Source organism: Hypomesus nipponensis, chromosome 9, assembly GCF_054491055.1.
Source record: "Hypomesus nipponensis isolate SF chromosome 9, ASM5449105v1, whole genome shotgun sequence".
NCBI classification, from domain to species: domain Eukaryota; kingdom Metazoa; phylum Chordata; class Actinopteri; order Osmeriformes; family Osmeridae; genus Hypomesus; species Hypomesus nipponensis.
The window spans coordinates 10609986-10634248 of record NC_140369.1 but is presented as its reverse complement, the minus strand read 5'-3'; the positions used below and the strand labels follow the sequence as shown (position 1 = coordinate 10634248).

Genomic DNA, 24263 nt, shown 5'->3' with positions numbered 1-24263 from the left:
ATTTAAAGAAAAGATTGCAATATGAAGGGGAGACTGCCATGCCATCCAACGTGGTTCAAACATCACCTCTTATTTAAACCAGTTTACAGTATCCATCTCTTTCTCTGAGGTTAAGCAACACCTCATCAATTAAGATCTGTGTCATGGTGACACATCTAACCTTGTAGTTCACATCCCTTACGTCCATGGGATCACAAAAAGGGAGAGAGACAGTCAACCCTGAAGAAGGAGAGAGAAGTAATCCCTACAGACACAGTTCAAAGCAAGACTAAGTCTGCACATGGTGGGACACATGGGTATAGTAGCATATCTCAAAAAGGAAAACTGTAGGATTAAAATGTTTCCAAACACCAGGGACATTCCCCCCTAATGTGACATTGCACATGGCCACATAAACTGCATCTGCTTGGAAAGGGGCAAAATCTTTCACTGACTGGGGTTGACTGTATAAACCTGCAAACCTGAGGAACTAGTCCAGGCCTGTGCAGTGGTTATGGTCAAGAGGCATATTATGGATGCACAACAGGAAGACCAACATATCAAAGCTAATTTGGTGAAGATTTTTATTTCCAATATGTTCAAGATGTAACCTACCTAACAAAAACATGCTGGGCACTGTTAGACTAGAGCTGACACCAGTATTAAAAATGCAGCAAACCAAGAACAGTACCCCACGAGGAGAGCTTCTTGTATGGAATGGAACTGATATATTCCACATGACTTAGAATTAAATGAACCATTTTAAATATATATGATCCCTCTTTGCCTGTACGTGTCACCTCTCTGTTTTAGTGCTATCCTGGCTGAGGTATAGCTCTGCTATTGACACTGACTGTTTTGCTCATTGAAAAACATTATGTGCTGCTACCCTGTTGGTTGGTGCAATAATAGTGTTTTCATGTTGAGTCAATAAAGGGGAGGGCTGTGGACTCGGGCCTTTGCGGCATGAGAGGGGAATGATGGATCTCCTGATAAACAAGGGACTGCAGATGTGGCACACGTGAAAACACACACATACAGAGACACACATTTGATACATTCAGAACCATTCACCCATTTTCATCCTGGTTAAGTGGGCCAGCAGTGCTCAGTAATCTCAGACTTAAAGTGACAAAGAAATATCTCCCCCCCCCTCGTCTATTTAGAACACCCCAACATTAAGGGAAAGGGCGTGTCCACTCCTGCTCCTCCCTCCTGCTCCAAGGGAAAACAATACGACTGAGGCTTTAAAAAGCACTTTTGATTTACTCCTTCCTGTGACTGTTTTCAGGTCTTTCAGCAAAAAGTGGAGCAGAGGGAGGGGGCACTTTTCAAAAGGACTAACATGTAGTCTGTTTTGTCCCTTGGCTTTATATTTATAAGTGTTGTGAAACTGCATTAATAAAGTTTAAATTGAAATGCTTTGACAGCATGCCATTTGTAACTTTGGTATTCATAATTTTATTACTTCCCAAAATATAGCATTGAAAATATTATGTTTCTTAAACAACATAAGTTTAATGTACAGCATTTCAGGTTCTATCAAGCCACACACACTTATTTCACAATTACTTGTAATGGAAATTGGTTTGTCGTTGGCATAGTAGAGAAAAACTCTGCGTTGGAGCAACAAGCATTGCACAAGCAAATACTAAGGCTGGGAGCATAGGATATAAATACCACAATGGAGAGAAAAGAAAATCCAACTTTGAGTGTAGTCATCTTTATTAGCTTTCTTTGCCTCACATCCTTTGTACCATATGAGCCTGTGGGTCTCATACCCAAAAGAGTTGGTGGATGTGTTTTCTTCCGTTTTGAAAATTAAAAACATTTATTTAAACACTGTAGACAAACACAGACACAGACTGTATCTCTCTCTCTTTCCTCCCCCCCCCCCCCCCCCCAACTCAATTACACATACATGCATTTTGCTTGGGCATGTGATCTTGCCATAGATCTGGGTCCTGTCAGCTGTGGGGAGGGATGGGGAAACCGGGACAACCTTATGTGTCATGGTGGACTAAATATAGTTGGCATCACATCACACCAAGGAAGACACACAGCTGGGTGCTTGTTTTTGTTCTTCTAGAGGACCTTCCTGAGGTTCACATAATGACCACAGGACATTTCTTTAGACTTTCTTTCTTTCTTTCCTGTACTTTGTTTCCAGGGGAGCCGAAAGAGTGTGTGTGTGTGTGCGTGTGTGTGTGGGGGGGGGGGAGATTAGGACATAAGCAAACAATATTATGTGTGAAACAATACTGCGTGTGAAGCAATACTACTGTGTGTGCTTGTCTATATGTTGTTGGTCGGGACTGAAGGAAACAGAGTGTGTTTGGGAGATGCTGGATCTTTCCTTTGTCCTTCCATCTGTGTAATGTCAGCAGTGGTCTTGGCTTCTACTGGTGTTGAAGTTTATAGCTAAACATCTATCTTCACTTGCAGTACAACTCTGAAGGAGAAACAAAAGGCAACAAAGAGAAAAATACTCTCCAAAGGACGACACCAGCTGATTTTTTTTTCTCTGTAATTGTAAATTCCACATGGGAACAAACAATATATTAGAAAATAATATTCAGTCATATAGCCTAATAAAATGTATTGCATTCAGGTAAACTACATGGTGGAAACTACCCATGGTTTTCATTTCCTACGAAGAAAGAGGAACTTTGAATGGGATTGTAGTTCAGATTTTCCATCACATTGCATGAAGATGGGGTTGAGATGAATGTCTTATGATAACTGAATTAGAGGGCATGCAAAATCCTTATCATGACCTGAAGGACAATCGTATTTATCAAATTAATCAGTGTTGATTTCACTGACAGCTATTCATTTGTTTTGATCTATATGGCCTCTGACGTGAGCATGATGGCTTTGAGGCAATAAGCTTAATCACCATGTTTATGTGAGCACTGATCATTTATCTCCATAAAACCAGGCAGGATTAACCTGAATGTGCCCTGTCATGTGTGGGTGTGCACGTGTGTGTTCTGCACAACACGGACAGGCACATTTGGAAGGACAAGGAGTGTTTATGTCGATGTTATGGATGTCCAATCAAGGCTGAAATGCAGAAACACAACTGCTCAATAAAGACTGTAGTACTCTGCCACTTGAATGTAGCAAAGGTAGTATTGATCTTCTGGGAGTCACATCTGCCTCTCTGGCAGTGTATATTAATGATTAATATATATATATATGTATTTTAGATTTGTTTTATCTCTCTGATCAACTGCTGTCACACTCCCTTTCTGAACCATAGAACTTATTTATCATCCATTCCTCTAGATGGCACATTGTTACTAGACCATTAGAATAGCTACAGTAGATCTGGGGTTATTGTTAGGTAGGTGACACTTGGCCATTTTGATCTCTCTTGGTGTTAGTTTACTTTACAGTGGCATACAGAACAGTTATTCCATGAATCAGCCTGGCAGCTTACAAAAGGATGGCCATGACCATTTCGTCTAATCTTTCATCCACATTGAAACATTAAGACATTAAACCCTCGATTTGTAGAGCTACAGGTAAGATAGAAACTCCAAACAAGAGGTGTGTTTGTCGAAGTAAAGTGCAAAGTAATCAATACTCCCATTTCACAGATTCCCAACTCAGTCTCTTCTCAAAGAACTACCTAATTGTCTAGAAACTTCTCAGATAAAGCAGGCCAATATGTTGGTCTGAAGTCTCTTATGAAAAACAGTCAACACCACATCTTCCCTCCTTCTTTCTCTACTTCACCAACATCCTCTCTTTCTTTTTTTCCTGTCTGCATCAGCAGAATTGATGAGCCCATTAGGAGCATGTGAGCAGTGTGGACAGCACTCAGCGCTCAGCTCATCTCTTTATCTGCAGGCGTGAGGAAGGGGCCAAAGAGGAGGCAGACAGAACGCCTGGGAGACAAACAGTGCATCCACATCCCATTTCGTCTGACCACACATACGTATAACAGTTCTCTTGCAGATTGATACATCCCAACCACGAACCACCCTAACCACCCTCTTTAGGATGCTAAGCTACATAGTAGTCTGCTTGTGTCGTGAAGTCATTGATTATACTGCACATAGTATTGAAGGGGCATACACAAATAATGCAGAAATTCACATACCCGGGTGACAACGGTGCAGTAAGGTGAACTCACAACACAAATGAAATGTATTCATCAAGCACAAGGCTGTTATTTACAACATAAATTTAGCCCCCACATTGTGACTTGTATCACAGCCAAATTGAATCATCCCAGAATCCACAGGGTCTTCACTCTCCTCATGTCACCGGCTGCTGAGAGACACAGCTGGTCTGCCATCAGCCCACTGGTGTCAGCCAGGCTTACATGTGGCTGCTTCACACAGGCACAGCAGGGCTGGCCTTCCAGCTGCCTCACAGTGGAGCGAAGCCAAGGGCACAGAGGCGGCTGCAGAATCCTCCTCGATCACCCACACTAACTCTTTACAGATCACTGTGGGGTGATGAAGGCAGACATCATGTGAATCATCACGTCAGTCATTACACAGTCTGGAGGGGCAAAGGAATTGACCTCTCTTATTGAGCACAATGGGATTGCACCACTATGACAAACAGGAGACCTAAATGACGAGACATGTAGATCCAGTTTAAGTCCGATGCTATGATGACAAAAAAGTGAACAGTCTCTCGTTCTAGTGTGTTTGTGTTGTGTACAGACATCATTAATGTGATGATCGCTGAGGTCAATTCGGAACGTGATCCTTTTCCAGATAGGGAGTCTAGGGTCTGGACCCCGCTGACCCTCTAGAGCCCACCACAAAGTCACACTGAGGCCATCACTAGAGCCCCGCCCCTCCATCAATGCCAGGAGGGGGCTTGGACAATGACTTGCTGGGGGTGGATTCATAGTGACATAATCCAATGCTGATCACGGCTGTGTAAGATATCCTGTCCTGCTGTCCAGGTCATCACCATGCTCGCACCACAGTTCAGCAGAGGCCAAATGTTCTGAACCAGCACACTGATCTAACGTGACTTATCTAACGTTAAGTCTTCTTGACTCTGAAGTGGATTCGTGTTGAGTTTTGTGACAATATTTTCATTTTCTTTGGTTTTGTATTGAATGTAGCTACATCAATCATCACTATGAACATTTAATTTAGCACATTGATTTCCTATGATCTCTATTTAGCTTTAGAATTACTCTCTTTTGAGACAGAGCACCTATAGTATCAAATCCAAAATCTATACATCTAGCTTTATCTCCACTCTTACCTCAGCCATTGTGGATCCATAGGATTTTACACTACTTTTATCGCTCCTCATACCAGTAAAATGCTTTCACAAGGGGCAGCAATGCTGGTGGCGTATCATTCCACCAGACCACCCCTTCTTCCTCACACAGCCATAAAGGTGACATTGATTGTGGTCCCTGATCAGCGGTAAAGGACGTAAGAGAGGGGATTACCAGAGGCTGTGTCAGACACTACCCATCCCCATAAGCCCCCTCATAAAGGCTCCATCAGCTTCTCCTGAAGGCATTCACTCTGGACAACTCTCAAAATTGGTTTCACTGCAGAGAAGTGTGGGCGTTTTGTTTGTGTGTATGTGCTGTGATGAAGTTATGCTTCCAAAATCAAGAAATTTGAAAACAGTATTTTATATTCGAAGCGTAGGAATTGGAAAATGTTAGTCTATTTAAAAAAATACAAATAAATTCCCTCGGACAAAGCTGAAGTAATCCAAGACGTTATGTGGTGGAGGTCCAATCACAGCACCTTCTGCTTGTCATTGCTAGAATGGACATTCTGTCTGACATACTGGACACCACAAAGTCCAGCGCAGTACCATTCAGGAAACTGATGAAACACGTTAGATGAGTACAGTATAACTCAGGTCCTTAGTGTGTGTGTGTGTGTTTGCACGCGTGCGTGTAAGTGCATGTCTGCAATACCTGTGTGGAGGCTGGTCAGGGAAGCGGTCCTCTTTGTGCTGGGAGCAGGAGGACTGGGATCTGGGGGGTCTGACCTGGACACGCCCATCTCCCCTGCTGTGTCCCGCTGCCTCCGTTCGAGGGGGAATCCAGAATTCAAACTTCCTGGAATAGGGTGATTTTATTTATATATATATTTATATTACCATAAACAAATGTAGATGAACTCAGTCTGTGTATGACCTGACTAGATACACTGTCTCTATTCTTTAGAGAATATGACAGGATGCAAAAAACTGTCCGGGATCTGTTGCTGTTCAATTTCAGCACTGATCTGACATCAAGATCAAGATCCACATAAGATGTGTATACACACACACACACACACACACTTTCACATACACACAAAGTATACTTTATTTAAGATTCAGTAGACTCCTTTAGAAGACACACTCACCCCAGTTTGTAGTCTTGGGGCAGAAATCTTCCCTTGGCATAGTCATTCTGTGTTTTGGTGATCTGCTTTAGGAGGTTGGTTTTGCTGAAGCCATAGCCGTTGAGAGCAGTGCCTCCGAATATTAGTTTGCCTCCAACATACATCTTAAGACGCGTACAGATACACAAACATACAGACACACACAAGGCAAGACGACCACATCAGATTTTGGTGGTGGGTAAAAATAAGAACATAGCTAAAAGTTTTAGGCCTTCTACTTTGCATACTGCTTTTAACTTTGTGTAGAGCAGTTAATAACACTTTACGGAGGAAAGGACAAACTTTTTGTGTTGCTATCTGTCCAAACACACACCCCTAATTTGTTGTTTTTCATTTGTGCATGCAGGCATTGTGCATCACTTAGAGTGTATGTTAGACCTGTATTATACAGTCATAACCTTCAAGATGATGTTTCCTTATTGTTGTGTCACTTGTTCCTGTCACTGCAACTGCCTTGTCTCTTCCTCCAGGTTATATATACATAAATGTGCAAAGGCAGCAATGCATAAATAGGCCTTCATAAAGAGGAGGGAGAAAAACACACACGCCCACACACAAGGTGACAGTGGTGTGACTGTCTAAGTCTGTATTTCCCATCCTGCCTGGGACTAAAGTGCACAGAAACAAAGAAGGGAAAAAACACATGGGCCAAGGTCAGCCCTCCACTGAACTAGGACAAGATCCGCCTTTCCACACAGGCAATGCACAACATGCACAACATGCACACACGCACATCCTCCTGCTTTTAGTAGACTTATAGTACTGAAATATTATTTAATTTCACACTCCCCATGGTTAGTATATCATATTTACATTACATTTAGTCATTTAGCAGACACTCTTATCCAGAGCGACTTACAGTAAGTACAGGGACATTCCGCCCAAGGCAAGTAAGGTGAAGGAATCGAACCGGCAACTTTCTGATTAATAGCCCGATTCCCTAACCGCTCACCCATCTGACAACCCCTGTTGTAAGGGGGATTGAATGGTTCTCCAGACATGATTGTGTTCCCTTGTGTCTCGTACCAGCAGTATTCCAGGTCCCACGTGATGCCTCTGGACCAGGACTGGGATGGCAGTCTGGGTCAGATGGGTTGCTGTGTCCAGATCGTACTTAACCAGTCTGAAGGGGTCGCAATAACTCTAACACAGGCAAACAGAACACACATTGCTAGTCAGGTATATCATCTTGGACAATCTTATGTGGAAACGTTGTAAATATTGTAGTTGTAATAATCATTACATAATCAAGAAGTCCATGGTGCTCTTGATTGGTCCAGCATAGGACTGACGTCTATGTACGCTGCCTGTACCCTATGTCTTCTCACCTTAGCACAGGGCATGGCAGAGGTGGACACTTGTTTATGGTGGATCCTCTGCAGGACCAGCTCCACACTTTTACCCCGAGGTGGGGGGCAGACGGAGGAGGTGACGTAGACGACGAGCACCTGGCCCTGGCGGGTCCAGGGTCCTCCCAGGAACGGCTCCAACTCCAGGTCCGAAATGACAGGCAAGCGAGTGGAGCAGTGGCAGCCCTGCCCCTTGTAGGTGTTGAGGAGGAGATGCCGCAGAACCATGAGGCAGCGAAGGGCTGGGGTTTCACTGGGAGGGAGGGCTGACGCAGACGAGATGCACAATGACCCTGCTGACTTGGCCCTGCAGGAGGGTGTGAGAGAGAGGCTGACGGAGGCAGCTTGTCTGTGTGCGTCTGTGGTGGTGTCACTTCTATGGTGTGTGCCTGTGTCTGTTAGCCTCACCTGAGTGAGGCCGGTCTGAACAGGGGAGATGTTTTGGACATGGGCAGGGTACAGGTGGCCGGTCGAGGAAACTTTCTTCTAAGAGGTGCTGGCCGTACAAAAGCAGGTGGGCTCTCCTCATTACCGAGGTGCACTCTGGGAGGTGAAGTCCAAGGCTCCTTGTGTTTCAATGATCTGGGTTTAGGGTCTTGGAGTAGGGGCTCTTTGATAAGACCTGTGTGTTGGACAGGTAGATTGAGAGACAAACCACCTACCAGACCAGATGTCTGTGTTAAAGTCTGCCTCTTCTGAGACCTACCTGCGGCCACCATGTAGAAGTTGAGCCAGTGCAAAGCCGTGTGTCTGACTCTCTTCTTGATCACCTGGAGCTCTGCCCTGGAAACAGCCAGCTTCTCATCCTCGGCACCAGGGCCCTGAACTCTGCCACTGGAGGCCTGTGTGGGGGAGGGTAGAAAAAAGGATGGAAGGAGGTAGGGTGAAAGGGTTAACAGGTGAGTAATAACCCAACCTCACAATCCGGAGCAGGATGATTCATATCCAAGTGGAGGGTTACAGTTAATCCCCAATGATAAATTAAACTGCATAAAGAGATCCATCAGACTCGACAATGATGGGTTTCTTACCAAGGGTTTCTCTCTTATTTTCAGGGTGACACTCTCACCCAGAGCTGTGAAGGTCACATCCATGGAGAAGTTTTTACTGAAGGTCAGGGACATGACATCATTTACCTGAGGCGAAGACAAAATAAACATATATGATATAAATACACACATTCAACCACACACATTATCACAAAGATACACTTTCCCATATACACCGTATACATTGTATACACCTTATATGTGTATGTGTCCTCAAGCTGAGCCTGTGGGTTGAAAGTCCATTCCTTGGCGAGGCTGCCTTCTCGTGTGTATTGCTGGCATCCAGAGGTTCCCACCAGAAAGGCAAACCAGCTGGTTGTGGGTTTACCTGTATGGTACACAAAGCCCTGCCCACTGGGCATGAAGGAGGCCAGTAGGTTGTCATTGGGGCTGTCCCCAAAAATGTTGGTGTAGATGCCCCCTCTGGTCTTAGTACTTGGGATCTGGCACACTGCCACGGATCCAGAAGGGTAGCTGGGACCCAGTTAGAGACAACACACTCAGCAGGATGACTCAGACATGGAGGGAGGGAGGGAGGACAGGGGGGGGATCAAGGATGAGAAAGGGGACAGAAAAATATATATAGAGACATAGAGACAGACAGGCAGAAAGAGTTGGTATCTACTGTAGATGACTGAGTAGGATACTAGACACAGGAGGTTCCATCAGACAGGCTGTAGTGTAGCTTGAGGGATGTAGCGGAACCCAGGTGCTTGGTGTTAGGGATGATGGGGAAGAGACCATCCCTTACAAATCTTTGAAACGGTGGCAAGGGCTGGTGGACTTTGTCGTCCGGGTAGTGCTTGGTTGACAGCAGGAATGTGTTCCCTGTTACCACCAGCCTGTCCTTTTCCTCTTGTCTGTGAGGCAGCAAGGAGTACAGTCAACACCTGGTCTAAACTGACTAGTCGTTCAGTATGAGACTCATACAGGCTGTGACAGGTTATAATTGATTTTCATGATACATTGTTTAGTAAGGAATTGTATAAAAGAGGAAAACTGGTGGGGCCGTTGTTTGGCCTCTGAGATGGGAGAGTGAAGGGGGAGGAGATGCACCTACATCTGGTCTAGGATGGGTTGCAGCTTGTTGAGAGCCCAGTGACACACCTCCAGAGTCTGGCTGCTAAAGCAGGGAGTGGTGGCTGTGAAGTGCAAACTGGGGTTTAGGGATAATTACGCCCTGAATCCTTAATTACATTTACGTTTAGTCATTTAGCAGACGCTCTTATCCAGAGTGACTTACAGTAAGTACAGGGACATTTCCCAGAGGCAAGTAGGGTGAAGTGCTTTGCCCAAAGACACAACGTCATTTGTGCACAGCCAGGAATCGAACCGGCAACCTTCTGTTTACTAGCTCGATTCCTTAACCGCTCAGATCACTGAAGTAAAGCTTTCAAGGGCAATGATTTGTACAGAAAGATGTGCTGCAGTGAGTGATTGGTGGGTTACCTCTGTAAGTGAGAGAGAAGGAGAGGTGGGACAGATGTTCTTCCAGATAGAGACGCAGGGTGGAGGTCACAGGAACACAGGTCCCCCCTGGACACATGCCACATCACTGTGATCCACTTACTCTTGACCACAACATAAGTTAATATTCCAATTATCACAGTTTCACTGTGGAGATCAAATTAAATCAAATTCCTTTGCGACCCATACCCCATTGTTTACAACACATGCAACACGCAATTTTCTAGGATGAAGACCAACCACATGATGTGCGCATTATCGAGTTCAGGGTCAGTGTTCGTGATGACAGTGGTGGGACCAATAAAATAAGCTCACCATTGTTTTCTCGTTCTGTGTGGAACCTCTTCTTGAACTTGAAAGTACTGCAGCGGGTAGTAGCCTGACGAACAGACATGCTGGAGTCATTTGGCAGCAGCACATGACTGGGCACCATGGACATTGTGCAGCAGGTGTCTGGGGGCAAGTGGCCGGTTCGCAGTGGTCTGCTGAACACCTTAGGCTGATGGAGGGGCTTGGCATCTTGGGGGAGGTCAGATAGCTCCTCCCAGGACAAGTCACACAGGTTACAGATGCCTCTGGGGAGCAGGATCTCCTTCTCCTGGCATTCCTGGAGGAGCAGCGCTATCTGATCCAGGAGACAAGGAGCTTCAGTCATGCAACGCTGGAAAGTCTTCAGGTCCATATCAGTTGGTATTCAAACAGTCGCACTGGGACATTTCAGACACTTGAGGGTTCTTGGGCAAATGCAGATTGTATGCAGTCTATGTTGTCTCAGAATTGGCTTCAAATGACAACAAAATGTCATAGGTCACTGATTTTGGCACCATAAATGACTACTATTCATACTACTTATTAATGCGTTCTGGAACCTAGGAACACGCAGCCTCTTATGACAAGCTTTTAAAGGTTCCAGAGCCTGTAAGGGCAGAATAAGAACATTCTATGGTTTACCACCTTTGATTCAATACAAAGGTGATGCACTGTGCCTTCACAACAAAACAAAACTGTTGCCATCATGAGAATGGCCATGAGCTAACTTGATAACTAGGACAGTACTTGAAGCATTAAAAAAAAGTTTGAAACTCTCTAATGTCCACAAAAACAAGTGAATTGCAGTAAGCAAGCTTCACTATTCAACATTGGTCCAAAAGAATGGTCCTAGCACCACCTACAGGCTAATGATTACATGTATTAAAATTATAGTTAACTATAACAACTTCAACCCCCTTCAATCACTGTTCTTTTCCAAGTGAAGGGTACACAAATGTTGTATGCCCGTGAGCTGAAATGACAGATGGCAAGCTGACACATTCAAAAATAACACTTAGGTAAAGGCCAAGATACTGCAATAATATCAGCAACCATAAATAATCGTACTTCGAAGGAAAAGCACCTCAAGAGAAATCATAACCAGACAGCACTAAGTTAAATCAATCTACTTATCTTTAATCACATTTCCAATATATAGAAGCCTTGTGAGAAAACATTTTGTTGGTTGGGATATTCAAAGCAAATAAACATGGATATTTCATCTCAAACTGTTTTTTTATCTGTATTTTTGGTTTAAAGTAACATCAAACACTGGTGTCTGTCTGGGTGATGGTACATCCCAGTTGGGACTGGGTGGAGTGATCCATGTTTGTCTCCATTTAGTCTTTCAGTAAAGATCAAGTAGAGCTCTTGTAGAAGGACAGCATGTCCTCCAGACTCTGGGAGGTTTCCAGGGGCTGGGACTGAGCTTCCTCTACGGGCTGATCAGGCTGGGCCTGTTGCTGGACCAGGGGCTGGGACAGATACTGGGAGGGATACTGGCCATAGGGATACTGGCCATAGGGATACTGGCCATAGGGATACTGGGGTGGGTAGTGGGGGGGATACTGGGGTGGGTAGTGGGGTGGATACTGGGGTGGGTAGTGGGGGGGATACTGGGGTGGGTAGTGGGGTGTGGATGTATACTGCAGGTGAGATGGAGGACAGTTAGGATGCATCGGTGGAAGAGAAGACTGGGAGAACAGGGGTGGGGCAGACGGAGGACTGTGCATCGGCAGTGCTGTTTGGGGGGAGCTCTGCACAGCAGGTGCAGAGGGGAGGGGTTGAGGTTGGTCTTGATCTGTGGTTTGGGGTTGTATCGGCATTTTAATCAGAGGGGGAGGAGATGTGTGTTGGGGTTTAGAGTGGCCAGCAGCACTATTAGATTCAGGGTGGGCCTGGGGTTCAGGGTGGGCCTGGGGTTCAGGGTGGGCCTGGGGTTCAGGGTGGGCCTGGGGTGGCTCCTTGCTCTTTTCACTTTGTGCAGCAGACCACCTGAAAGTCATTTTGGGTTTGTCCTGTTCTCGTCCAACAGTCCTTCCATAACCTGGTTTCCTATCCTCTTTAAAATACGCAGAGGGAGGGGCAAAGTCTGCATCCCGTTCTTCTCGTCTCTGGTTAGTCCACAGGCCCAGAGAAAATTCTGGGGGAGAAATTGGAGCGAAGAGGATGGTTATATCACAGCATCCTACAGAGTTAAGGCAGGCTTTGGTTACAACTGATCTAATGTCTGACCTAATATCTTGCATGAGTCTCATTTTATTACTCACTGCATTATAAACTGTTAATTTAAAAACTACTACATGGACATCTAGTAAATATCAAATATATTTTCAGATAACAATTTTAGGATCAAATATCACAACATTGAAGTGTACCTTTGCCCCTGTCCCACTCTCTGACGTGGGGAACCCCCGGCCTGGTGTCCCTTCTCTCCTGGATCTCCACCTCCACCTTCCCAACCTTCCTACAGGCCTCAGGGGCATCCTCTGATGGAGGCAGGGGACCAATCTCATCCTCTTCCTCTTCTTCTAAAGGAAGCAAGACAATGCATTCAACACTTTCAAAGCAATAACTTGAAAGGAAATAATCGGAAGTTAACTTTCTAGATGTTATGGACAATCATGGATCAAAGAACTGGGTAAACATATCAGTACAATTTAACACAACAGGTTATCCTGGTCATTGGGTTGTCTCATCTCTTTCTACATTGATGTGCTGTAGTTATGGTTCGAACCTTCTTTCAGTGGCTCTTCCTGACCCTCTTCTGTGCCATCCATCTTGGTATTTTTCATCTTTCTCTGCCTCACCTTAGCCAGTCGAGCCTTAAGCAGAGCCTTTCTCTTCTCCTTCAGCATCTCTCTCTTACTACGCTGGTCTGTCGTCTGACAGGGAAAGAAGGGGGGGGGGATGGCAAGCAAGGAGACAGAGAGATATTGGAAAGGAGATACAGTGTCAAAACTCATACATAAACTGATACAAAAATGTGACCTTGCCAAGGACCGAGAAAATAGAGCTCCTCACCTGGTCTCTGAGCATGTCCAGAGTGTCCCTCTGTTTCCTGCGCTGCTCCTGGTCCTGAGAGAAAGCAAAGTAGCCCACACCCAACTCACGGGCCTCTGAGATAGACAGAGAAATGAGGGGGGAGGGAGACTAACAGATTAGATCAATAATCTTAACACATTTGGTTCACTATTAAGTATTGAGTTTGGCAATAGTGTCAGATCCATAGTTCAGTAATGGTGTAACATGCGAACCTTGCTCCCTAATGTCCTCATAGTGGATTGGTCCCACAGGCCTCTTCAACGCCTCCTCTTCCTCCCTCTCCCACTCTTGCCTCTGAAGCTCACGACGCATGTCCTCCGACAGTAAGGTCTTCTCCGTCACTGCATGTCTGCATGGGCAAACCCAAACACACACATATCGTTTTCCTATTAATGAGCCGGATGTACAGTTTAAACCTAGCGTCAGTGTTTGTTTAGACCACAACACTGTTGCTGTACCTTTTCCCTTGAAAGTCTTGGTCCATTTTCTTGAACCCTGGCAGGTCTTTCTTCATGCACTTCCTTGATCTGCCCAGAGCATCCACATAATCCACCCTGCAGACAGACAACAGGAAGTTGTTGACCTCTAAACCATGAGGCAACGTGGCTTCATAATGATTCAGAGCTTGTATTGATGTGGGAACATTACCACTCCTCTTCCGGGTTCTCGGGGGGTGGGATGGGGGACGAGCTGCCCATATCCCTGTCGTCGATCTCTCTGTCTTGCTGGGCATGAGTCTCTCTCTTCTTGTCGATGATCTTCTGAGTGAAATCCACCAGGAACAAACCCTCTGTCTCCTCATCTGGTTTATCATCAAAAAGATGATAGAACAATAAAGTAGGATCACATAGAAAGTAGAATCCCTTGTTATTTTCTAGATCACTTTGGTTCATCATTACTCTTACACCACACTTGTACTTCAAGTGAAATAATTGACACAAACCAGGAAAGTCTCCTTTGGTCATCTGCTCATAGAGTTTGGCCTTCTCCTCAAGCTTCCGTCTGCAGTACAGGAATACAGGTTATTACCAAAGGTCGGGTCCAATACATAAAGGATGTCTTAGATTGATTTGACCCTAACAACTGCTAACTAGGCTACTGACCTCGACTTGTCATGGTTGTTTTCCTCCTCTGTCAGCTGCTCCACATCTTTCTGTGCTCGTGCAGAGACCCCCTCATTCTGCTTGTTCCACACTGTGGGCTTCTACAAATCAAAACAGACAGAACATTACATTTAAGATGGATACAAACTAAGATCATTTGTGATCATACACTGTTAGAAGTCCCTTTCAACATACCTTAATTTTGAAATTAGAAGAGCCAGCTCCAGCATCTTGTCCGAGCTTCTGATGTTTGAATTTCTCCTGCTTTCTGTAGAGTTCAGCTTTGAGGTCCACCAACTACAGAGAATTAAATATAACCTGCAATGTTACTTACCTAGTAACTGTTTTGCAACCGTTCAATCACTTTAACGGGTTTGAACACAATATGAAACTGCAACAGTGAACAAACTTCAGGTGTGTCGAAGTAAATCTCCCTCAATTTAGTAACGTTGTTAATACAATGAAGTTTTATTTTGTTACCCGGCAACAGACTTCATTAAGTCTATGGGTTTGCATGTTTGTGTGACCGTTTGTGTTTGTGGGTGTGTATCATACACAGGTATATAACGACAATTCACTGACAGGTTGTATTAAATATATCACAGTAAATGCCCTAAATTAACAGAGACATATTTTAAACTATTTAAAACTGATCAATGCAACAGATCGGTGTTCTACACGCAGTCCAATAGAAGCTAACTATATCTTAACTCAGAGAACTTAACAGGTTGACTCCAAAAGTAAATGCAGTGTGTGTCGAACTCTACATTGAACATGTATTTTACATTGGTGAGGGTTGTAACTCCCCATTGTAATTACACAGAAAATAACGTTTGGCCTTTAGTGCTAGTTAGCAAACTTAATTTAAATAGTTGGGCTACTCACAGAAGAGGCCGTAACATCGTATAGCTTTTTTTCTTATCCATTACTGTTTATGATCAATTGCGTCTTACTAAAGCAAATAAACTAGCCGTCCAGAACTAGCATGATACCTTCTTTGAGGGTTTCAACCGAACGCAACTTCCATGGCTAAGTGATCATTACTGCCACCTAACGGTGTGGAAAGGTATGGAACATTGCACGTTTACCACACCTGTCAACCTATATACAAATGTTCTTCACTTATTCATAGGCTACTGATTGACAGTCACTGTGTGGTTGAAAGTATATTTGTTTGAAAAATGTGTCCGGTTTTATATGCAGACACATTACATTTACATTTATTAATTTAGCAGAAGCTTTTATCCAAAGCGACTTCCAAGAGATAGCTTTACAAAGTGCATAGGTCACTGATAATAACAACAAGAGCCCCAAAGCATTGCGGGTAGCCAAAACAAGAAGCACACATTGTGAACAACCAAAAAATAAGTGCCAAAGGGAAAAACCATAAGAGTATGTAGTTAAGCAAGTTACAATTTAAACAACATGAATCTCTAAGTGCAAGTGTACCTGTAGAAAAGCAGCAGCAGTACAAATAAGATTAACTAAAATAGAATATTTTATTAGCAACATTTACCTACATTTACTTTATTTACATTAGCAACATAACTGTTTTTATCTGCCAATACTGACAAGCAAACGGATGTGCAAATTGGGCACACATTCTGAACCACATAAATGGCACGGTTGTGTAGAAGTGAATATGTCCACTTACACCTGATACAGATGTGTCCACGTAAAACCATTTTCATACCAACTGGGGCTGCTTTGTCTTGCCAAGAGAGGCACGGAGCTGAAACACTTAATTGCTGTCAGCTAGTAGGCTCAATTGATGATTAAAGGTCACAATATAAGCATTAAGTCTTCAACACAGCTATGCTTGGCCCCTTATCTAGTCAAACATTTGAACAATCCATGCTTACCCAGATGAGTTATCTATAGTATTGTGTACTATAGTAACACAAACAATGAGAAAGGGAACTAGAATGGGTATATAATGTGGAGAAAAACCAATCCGGACAGATCGACATCTGTGTCAGGTGAGTCAAATTTAATTATTCTGGCACAAGTTATGGGGTTTGATGTTTGGAAAAAACAATTTTAAGTGCTGTTTAAATCAGGCTGTGCATTCTGTATTTGTCAGTAGATCTTCCTAAAGCAGCCATTCTTCACCATGATTATGAAGAGAAGTACTGGTGTGATGCTCCTGTTGCTGTGTTGTCTGTCTCTGTGGTGCAAGTCAGCCAGTGCTGGCACCAGTTTCCTCAGCACATCACAGAGACCTCCGGTAAGTAGGTGCTTATAGGTGTATAGTAAGGAGATGGATGATGGTGTGTGTTGATGTGTTTGAGTGATGTAGACAGAGAAAGAGGGTGGGTGTTCTGGTTAGATTAGTCTGGTTGTGTTTGCAGGGTAAAGGAAAGCCTCCCCGAGTTGGCCGGAGGGCTGTGGAGGAGTTTTCTGAGATGTTTGAGGACCACCAACCTCAAAAGGATGGACACAAAACAGTGAGTCATAGACACTGTCTAAAATAAACCTGAACAGTTTTTTTCAAACACGTGGACTCTAGGTATGACCGACCTGTTCGGCCTCTGCTGCCAACAGGTGACAGTCCCATTTGAGATTGGTGTCCAACTGAGTGAGGCAGAGTACGAGGAGTATGGCATGGTGCTGCAGAAGATCCTGCTGGAGGTCCTGGGAGATGACCCACCAGCAGGAAACCCCAACTGACCTTATGTTTCCGTCAAAACATTCCAAAGACAACTACTGGGTACAACTCTAGCGTTGTTGAATTTTTCTGAATGTTAAATACAAAAACATGTTCTTTGATTACATCATATGTGTTTGTGGCCGAGTAAACCAATATAAACAAGCACCATATTTTTATGCTTTCAACAAATTGTTCTTTCCTAAACCACATTATTTATAAATTTGTTCAGAAATGTAAACACTTACAAAAGGTACAAATTGTACCTTTGTATCTACAGCCACTACAGAAATAGGCTAATGGACCAGCTTGGCAGCCTCTTCCTCTTATTAAATTAACTCCCAAGGAGAATGTAAGTTGTTTCTCTATAAATTACCAACAAAAAAACTCAATAGAGAAGTACATATGGCTTGACACCCACACATCTATACAAATCTTTAATTCAGAAGAAATGCCTGAATAATGATCATTCTATTCCTCATCATACAATAATGACATCAAGATGAGAAAAACGAACAAATTTAATGACAGCATTAAATTACATGACATATTGAGGGATGGAGTTCCACAGCAACAAACTACACCAAAATCAACCCATCTGACAACAGTCAGTTAAGAATGCAGATAATAATGATAAAAACACAGAACAGGGATGTCAAATGACCATAACAACATATCAAAATCAAACCAATGACAAATCAAATGAATAGTAACATTTTTAGGTATTTTGTAATGATACACAGCAACCAACAGCAGCCTCATCACGTGCCAACAGAAGTTTGGGTCAGACTGAGAACCCTTTAGTTTAGAGCTTTATAACAGGAGCTCAAACAGAGCACTGCACACCTGTTCTCAACAAAACACAGGAATAGACTTATGCCAGCAAAAGTAAACTATTGATCCCATTACATATAACAAGAAAAATACTATTGACATGAAAGGCCTTACACAAAGGATGTAAACAAATATACATTTGATATATTTAAGAGATTTCTTTTTTTCTTCTTCTTATGAACAGCAGACCAATTGCAAAAAAAACAACCAAACTATTTCAGAGTCCCCATTTCGTTAACTTTTTTATGCATGTATGGTTACATCTGGTAACCATGGTTAGCTTTACAGTCATCAGGTTTACAGACCATAGAGTTGAGTGGTGTTGCTTCTGATAGTGGTAAATACCGTGGCGATGGGCTCTCTCTTTAGGACGCTAATCTCACGGAGAGTGTGGATGCCCATGCCAGGGTGGGCAAACCTGCACACATCTCTACTAACCTGGAGAGACAAAGACAATCAATTAACGAACATGAGCGAGGCGTTGTCTTCTATACCATTCCAACTAGTGACTCAAAATGCGACAAAGTGTCTCGGAGAAACTCAATTTTGAATGTGTCTACCTTATGCGGTAGAAAGTAGGGTGCATCCGTTTCCAGGACGATCCGTTCAAGGGGAATCCTGCGCACGGATTCTCGAGCCTCAGTGGCTTTGGGGTAGGTGATGAGGGCAGTGAAGCCCACATACAGGTTAGGAAACGCATCCAATAAGGGCTCAATCACTGAGTAACTGTTGGTGAAACAGTGCCTGAAACACAAGATTATAATAAAGTGTAACTGTCAAATGTGTGACATATCTTCTTCTATTGAATACACTTTTTAAATAGCTATCGGTCCGATAGCTATCGGTCGGTTTTCAAGCCAAGCTGTCAGACTTGTTTCAAGACATCTTTACAGTTGTTCTCATTCTTTCTGTTGTAACCTTTTCAAAGAGCCACTGTTGGGGTTTGTTCCTTAACAGAAAAAACTAAGTCCTTCAAGTGTGTCTGCACCCATGAAGCATACATTAGCCTAGTGACAGGGTTAACACAATTATATTTGTAAATTATTCGTTGATTGTATACGGTCATTCGACAATGAACACATGCTTTCAAACCTGTGAATCTTGTAATCGCGGGGCACACACTTCTTCATAATCTCAAGCAAGTCTTTGTCTGCATCTCTACAGTGGATCACAAGAGGTTTTTTCATGGCCACTGCCAGACGCAGTTGACGCTCAAATACCTGCGGGGGGCGCCAAACCAACACCACCATCACTGTCAAACTCAGGTTTTAAGCATAGATATTAAATGAATGAATAGCCTCTCCCCAAGGAGTCCAAGCCCACCTGCTTCTGCTTGACCACGTTGGTGGAGTTTTTGTGGGAGTAGTCTAGGCCGATCTCTCCAAAGGCCACAGCCTTGGGGTGCCGCATTGCCATCAGGATGTTGCGCTCCTGCACATCTGAGTACTCCTTAGCAAAGTGAGGGTGGCACCCAAATGCACCCCACACCAACTCTTCTCCTAGCAGCCCCTCCCACAGAGCCTCCCTCACCATGATGCGAGGGTTGCAGAAGTCAGCGATGCAGCCATGGAACTCTGATGGAAAGCTGCTGCGGTGCACACTTCGGAACCGTGCAAAGGTGCCAACAAAACCCATCTTGCCATACAGCATGTCCAGGTGGCAGTGGGTGTCCACAAACCCCAGCTTGGCCTCTACCCGTTGTGAGGGGTGACATGTCCAGATAGGCTCTGCCCCGACTGACATCCTCCTAGTGACGTTGTCAAAGGCTGTGGAGGAGTGGCTGCCCAGAAAGGCATCAGAGTACCTCCGGGGGGCAGGGTGACCGGGGAGATAGGGGGAGTACAAGCTGTGTCCTAGAGGCAGGATCTCCAAAGTGGACACTGGGTCTTTCCTTGAGCGTATGGGCAGTGCAAAAGGGTCTGGGGACATGAGGGCACCTCTGGTAGGTCGCTGGTCCCACTGGTTAACCACACCCGTCCTGGGAGTCTCTGGAGTTGTGCTAGGGGATTTGTAATTCCTTCTTTGCGTCCCTGGGAGGGCTTGCTCAGGAGACGTAAAGCCTGTACTCCATGACTGGGGGGAGGTGAGGTCTAGACACTTGTTGGGGAGGTCAGGACCTCTCAATCCAGGTGAGGAGAGAGAGGGGATCACTAGACCCTGGGTAGGCAAAGCAGGACTTCTGGGTTTCTTGGTGCCTATAGAGTAGTTTTGTGGTTTCATAAAGTCGGAGTCACGATTGTACATGTACTCCAGGGCAGAAGGTGTCGACTCACTGATTTCATCTTTATGGCTTGAGAAATCTTTATCCTGGGAGAACGTTTTAACTGCCACAGGGTCCTCAGCATCTGACCAATCAGGAGAGTCACCCGATTTGAAGATCACGCTCTTTCAAGGGAAAACATTGAGGACCATTTAAAGCATTACACAGAAAGACAACTAATACAAAAACTGGACCAAATTCTGCTTATTCTGAATTAATCAACACATTTGTAGAGCTAACAGTTCATCTTTAATCTCTGGAACATACCCTTGTATCTTGCTCGAGAAAAGCGCTGTCTTCAAGCGTGTCTGTGTTGACAAATACCAGAGGACGAATCCAATTGTCGCCTTCTTCCTCAACAGGAGCTCTACCATCAGGCTCGCTTTCTGACGGGGCAGAGCAGCAGCTCAAGTCGAAGTCTGTACTTTGATCTAACTCTTGACTAGGCATCTCATCACTTGTGTTGAGTGTCAACTTCCTGCCTGGGAACTTCCGGGCTGGAGAGGGGCTCTTGGCTCTAGAACATTTGACTGGGGATGAGGTCTTTCTTTCTCGCCCAAAAGCTGCAGTTAAGGCCTTCCGGTAGATTGCCTTAGATCCTTCATCTGGAGTCCAGTTTTTCCTCTTCAAGTCACAAGAGATAGGCGAAGATGTGGTACCATCCATGAATATTACCTGAATTAACACAAATGCTTGACTCTGAGAATGATTTACAAAAAAAAACGTTCAAGTCTTCAAGTTTCAAGGAAATTGTGTTTGTGAACAAGACGCGCATGACTTACCTTGGAGGGAGTTATGGATTGAAGATGTTTTCTGGAAAGCTTCTTGACTTTGTCTGTAACTGGGTTACTCCCATTCTGGGTTTCTGCTTTCCTCTTGGGTGTGTCTAAACAGATATTGCCCAGTTTTCCAACACCAGAAGACTCTGAAGACACATTTAAAACTGTCGAAGACGGACTCAGTTCTTCTTTGGGGGACATACTCCAACGAGTTGGTCTATGTTCTCCAACATTGCTCTTGTGGAACTTAGTAGGGGAGCATACAGCTGACCGTAGCCACTGAAACTTGACCTTCTTAGTGTTGTCCATCTTGTCATTGACACTACAGAGAAAAACGATTGCGTGGTTAGCATCCACGGCTTTATAAAAGTTTAAAATACAAAGCCTAGTAGATAGTGTTTTACCATTCAATGTCGCCATTTAAATGTGCCCTCCTTTGTTTCCTGTAGAATGGCACCTGAAACTTAGTTGTCCATCTTTTTTTCCACGTTGGATAGAGTAAGGGCATTTCCCTGGATTAAACAGACACGTGGGGAAAACATGAGAAAACCGGTTACAGCCTGATCAGAAATATTGACATTCCAAGCGTTATCTTTTTTTATATACTTTCAAAGAGCAGCAAGCTAACTGGTTAACTAAGTTAGCTCTCGGTATCAAATTAACTGGTCGGGAAAGGCATTGTTCGGTACTGTAGGTTTGTGCTAGCAAGCTGATGGCACAGCAGCAGACACTTCTAGCAAGCTTTACAATGAGTTAAAGTAAGCCAACTGTCCGTTCACCCTTCACATTCAATCAACGCAATTTGCAAACACATGACCAACAGGCCGATCCAGTTCTCAAGATTATAAAAATATTTCTGACAATCGGTAAAACCATATTGCGAAATACATTTGCAAGGTATCAGCTGTTTACCTTCCGTTTGAAAATGGCAAAGATTTACCGCCACCGCCTCGTGTAGAACGGAAACCATGTGGTCTGACTGTTATGAAGTGCGCTTGTCTTATGATCGACATCACTTGGTTACCAATTGGAAAGATCCAATATTATTTTGTAAACGGACATATTTATAACAATATTACAGTTCATGTAGCCTACTTAAAAAAGTATCGATAAACTAATTTCGCACATAAATGACAGCTTTCGGTTTTCAAAGGCTTGTGAATGTGTAGCGTGGTTTTACTAACTGACCTGCTTTCATGATTCCACTACCCACGTCTGCCACAACTGGTTGTCCGCAGCCTATGTTAAGCATTGGAGTTAAGCATATTGAAAAAGCCTAGACAATTTAACCATGACACAGATTTTTGAAAAGAAAAAAACAATCTGATAATCATCCACAACACATTTTCCAAATAGAGTTCAGTAGCCTAAGACGGGCCCCAGAGATCCCAGTGTTTTACCACTATTTTGTCAACCCGTCAGAATAGTGCAATAACAAGATTACCATCAAACGTACAATGTTGTTGACCTTTTAAACTAGAATAATCCAATTAAACAGCTGTCACAATAAAATGGTTTTCCGGTGCACTTACCGAGCCCCAGACATATTCTTCTTCAGATGTTCTTCCAGTTGAGTCTATTTAGACTCAATTATGGCTAACTACGCTATTTAGCCTACGTTAGTAGCCTACAGTTAAATGTTAAATTGTTTTTTGAGATTTAACGTTAAAATGTGACAGTCAGGTTGAGTACACACATGAGGCTATATTATTTCAGAAAATGTAATATGATTTACATTTTGAAATGGTCAGTAGAGTGCACTGAGTTTTCTATATTTAAGTATACACACAACACTAGTCATAGTCACAGAATAGGAATGTATTCTTTATTACAAATACTGATCAATGTGCCACGCAATAAAATATAATGTCAAAGTCAGTATATAGCTATCCTTTGAGGGGATATTAATACTTATTCAGAAATAGAACAATAAAGTAACGATGACAAAGTTTCATCACGCTTCTAACATTAAAAAGAGTTACAGATTTTCCTTAGACTCTGGGTAATCCCAGTGAGGTCTTGTATGCTCCAAAACTGCAGCCATTACCTGAAGGAAGAACAGTCAGGATAGAACACAGAGAACATATCAGAACACACGAACATTGTTTGGCCCATAGATTACATTTAGAAGTACTATAGTACACTGTGCCACTTTCCAGAACATCCTCTAGAGCAAATACTGTCACCTCATCCATAACCTCATCAATAACCCTTACATGAGAATAGATATGGAGGAACTTAACTGAGGGGGGATTTTGAGGGCTAGAGCACAGAAAGGAATAGGATTCATTCCAATACCTAGGGGAGAGATCCTACAGACCCTCACTCCAATGTGTATGTGAATGTCACACAGACCCATACCATTAGACACATGTTACTAAGGAGATAGGATAGTCGGATAGAACAGTGCTTGCTTATCAGAACCTCACAATTTGGGGGTTTCTTCTCGATGAGCCAGTAGCGGAAACCCCTTCTGGCATTGTCATTGTACTGATTCCTGTAGTGGGACAGGTTTTGAACAGAAAGACCAGCCCTTCGAGAACAAAGACTCATGCCTGAAAAAGAAAAATTGTATTTGCTACAAACATCCATGACTTGAAATCTGAACATGTTTAGTTTGATCTTACTGCTGAATAAAAGCTTTAATAAGAATTACCCAACCTCATAGAGGACGACCTACCTTGTGGCCAAGGAAGGGTTGGATTATTAGGTGTGGTACCAGACATGTTTTGTGTCACAGGTAGTAGAAGCTGGCTGCTGTGTATGGGTACAATACCATTTGGGGATTCTGCTGAGCAAGAAGAGGACATTGCACCAATGTCCAAAAGACCCTTACACCAGCTAATGCAGTTGTAACACTACAAGCAAATATAATCTAGTGCACCATACTGGTATCCCCAGCCTACCAAGGTATACTACCCAGATACATAGAGTTGCTCTCTACCCTTAGAGGACTGACAAGCACAAAATTAGACATTATAAGATAAAGATTATGCTAGGTAGCCTAAGCAGTTTGAGAAGACTTGAGCTCTAGAAACTTAAAT

The 24263-nt window shown here is 43.6% G+C and overlaps 4 protein-coding genes across 6 annotated transcripts; 1 reads left to right on the top strand and 3 right to left on the bottom strand.

Annotated features, from left to right (window-relative positions):
• Nucleotides 1-5631: 5631 nt before the first annotated feature.
• LOC146272857 (uncharacterized protein C3orf20-like) lies at nt 5632-11036 on the bottom strand. 2 transcript variants are annotated; one of them, XM_084705886.1, is made up of 13 exons: nt 10558-11036; nt 10225-10311; nt 9836-9917; nt 9423-9635; nt 8970-9249; nt 8758-8862; nt 8433-8568; nt 8135-8348; nt 7706-8033; nt 7404-7520; nt 6339-6481; nt 5903-6046; nt 5632-5807 (listed from the first exon to the last, which is right to left on the bottom strand). In XM_084705886.1, the coding sequence occupies exons 1-13, from the start codon at nt 10922-10924 to the stop codon at nt 5699-5701; spliced, it is 2325 nt and encodes a 774-aa protein (XP_084562012.1). In that variant the 5' UTR covers nt 10925-11036; the 3' UTR covers nt 5632-5698. The 2 variants fall into 2 exon arrangements, with proteins under 2 accessions (XP_084562012.1, XP_084562013.1); XM_084705887.1 differs by lacking the exons at nt 10225-10311; nt 10558-11036 and adding an exon at nt 10019-10207.
• A 631-nt stretch (nt 11037-11667) lies between these two features.
• On the bottom strand, nt 11668-15726 carry ccdc174 (coiled-coil domain containing 174). The gene is made up of 12 exons (XM_084705730.1): nt 15711-15726; nt 15585-15616; nt 14895-14996; nt 14700-14800; nt 14540-14598; nt 14245-14398; nt 14055-14150; nt 13809-13945; nt 13576-13670; nt 13289-13436; nt 12930-13082; nt 11668-12694 (listed from the first exon to the last, which is right to left on the bottom strand). Exons 1-12 carry the CDS (start codon nt 15724-15726, stop codon nt 11910-11912), a joined length of 1878 nt encoding a protein of 625 aa, XP_084561856.1. The 3' UTR covers nt 11668-11909.
• A 944-nt stretch (nt 15727-16670) lies between these two features.
• On the top strand, nt 16671-17369 carry ghrl (ghrelin/obestatin prepropeptide). The gene is made up of 4 exons (XM_084705270.1): nt 16671-16678; nt 16786-16926; nt 17051-17146; nt 17244-17369. The coding sequence occupies exons 2-4, from the start codon at nt 16813-16815 to the stop codon at nt 17367-17369; spliced, it is 336 nt and encodes a 111-aa protein (XP_084561396.1). The 5' UTR covers nt 16671-16678; nt 16786-16812.
• A 480-nt stretch (nt 17370-17849) lies between these two features.
• On the bottom strand, nt 17850-22822 carry tatdn2 (TatD DNase domain containing 2). Of its 2 annotated transcripts, XM_084704410.1 has the most exons (9): nt 22752-22822; nt 22408-22458; nt 21624-21731; nt 21223-21541; nt 20708-21115; nt 19504-20565; nt 19273-19400; nt 18741-18924; nt 17850-18618 (listed from the first exon to the last, which is right to left on the bottom strand). In XM_084704410.1, exons 3-9 carry the CDS (start codon nt 21725-21727, stop codon nt 18478-18480), a joined length of 2346 nt encoding a protein of 781 aa, XP_084560536.1. In that variant the 5' UTR covers nt 21728-21731; nt 22408-22458; nt 22752-22822; the 3' UTR covers nt 17850-18477. The 2 variants fall into 2 exon arrangements, with proteins under 2 accessions (XP_084560536.1, XP_084560535.1); XM_084704409.1 differs by lacking the exons at nt 22408-22458; nt 22752-22822 and adding an exon at nt 22132-22329.
• Nucleotides 22823-24263: the final 1441 nt, after the last annotated feature.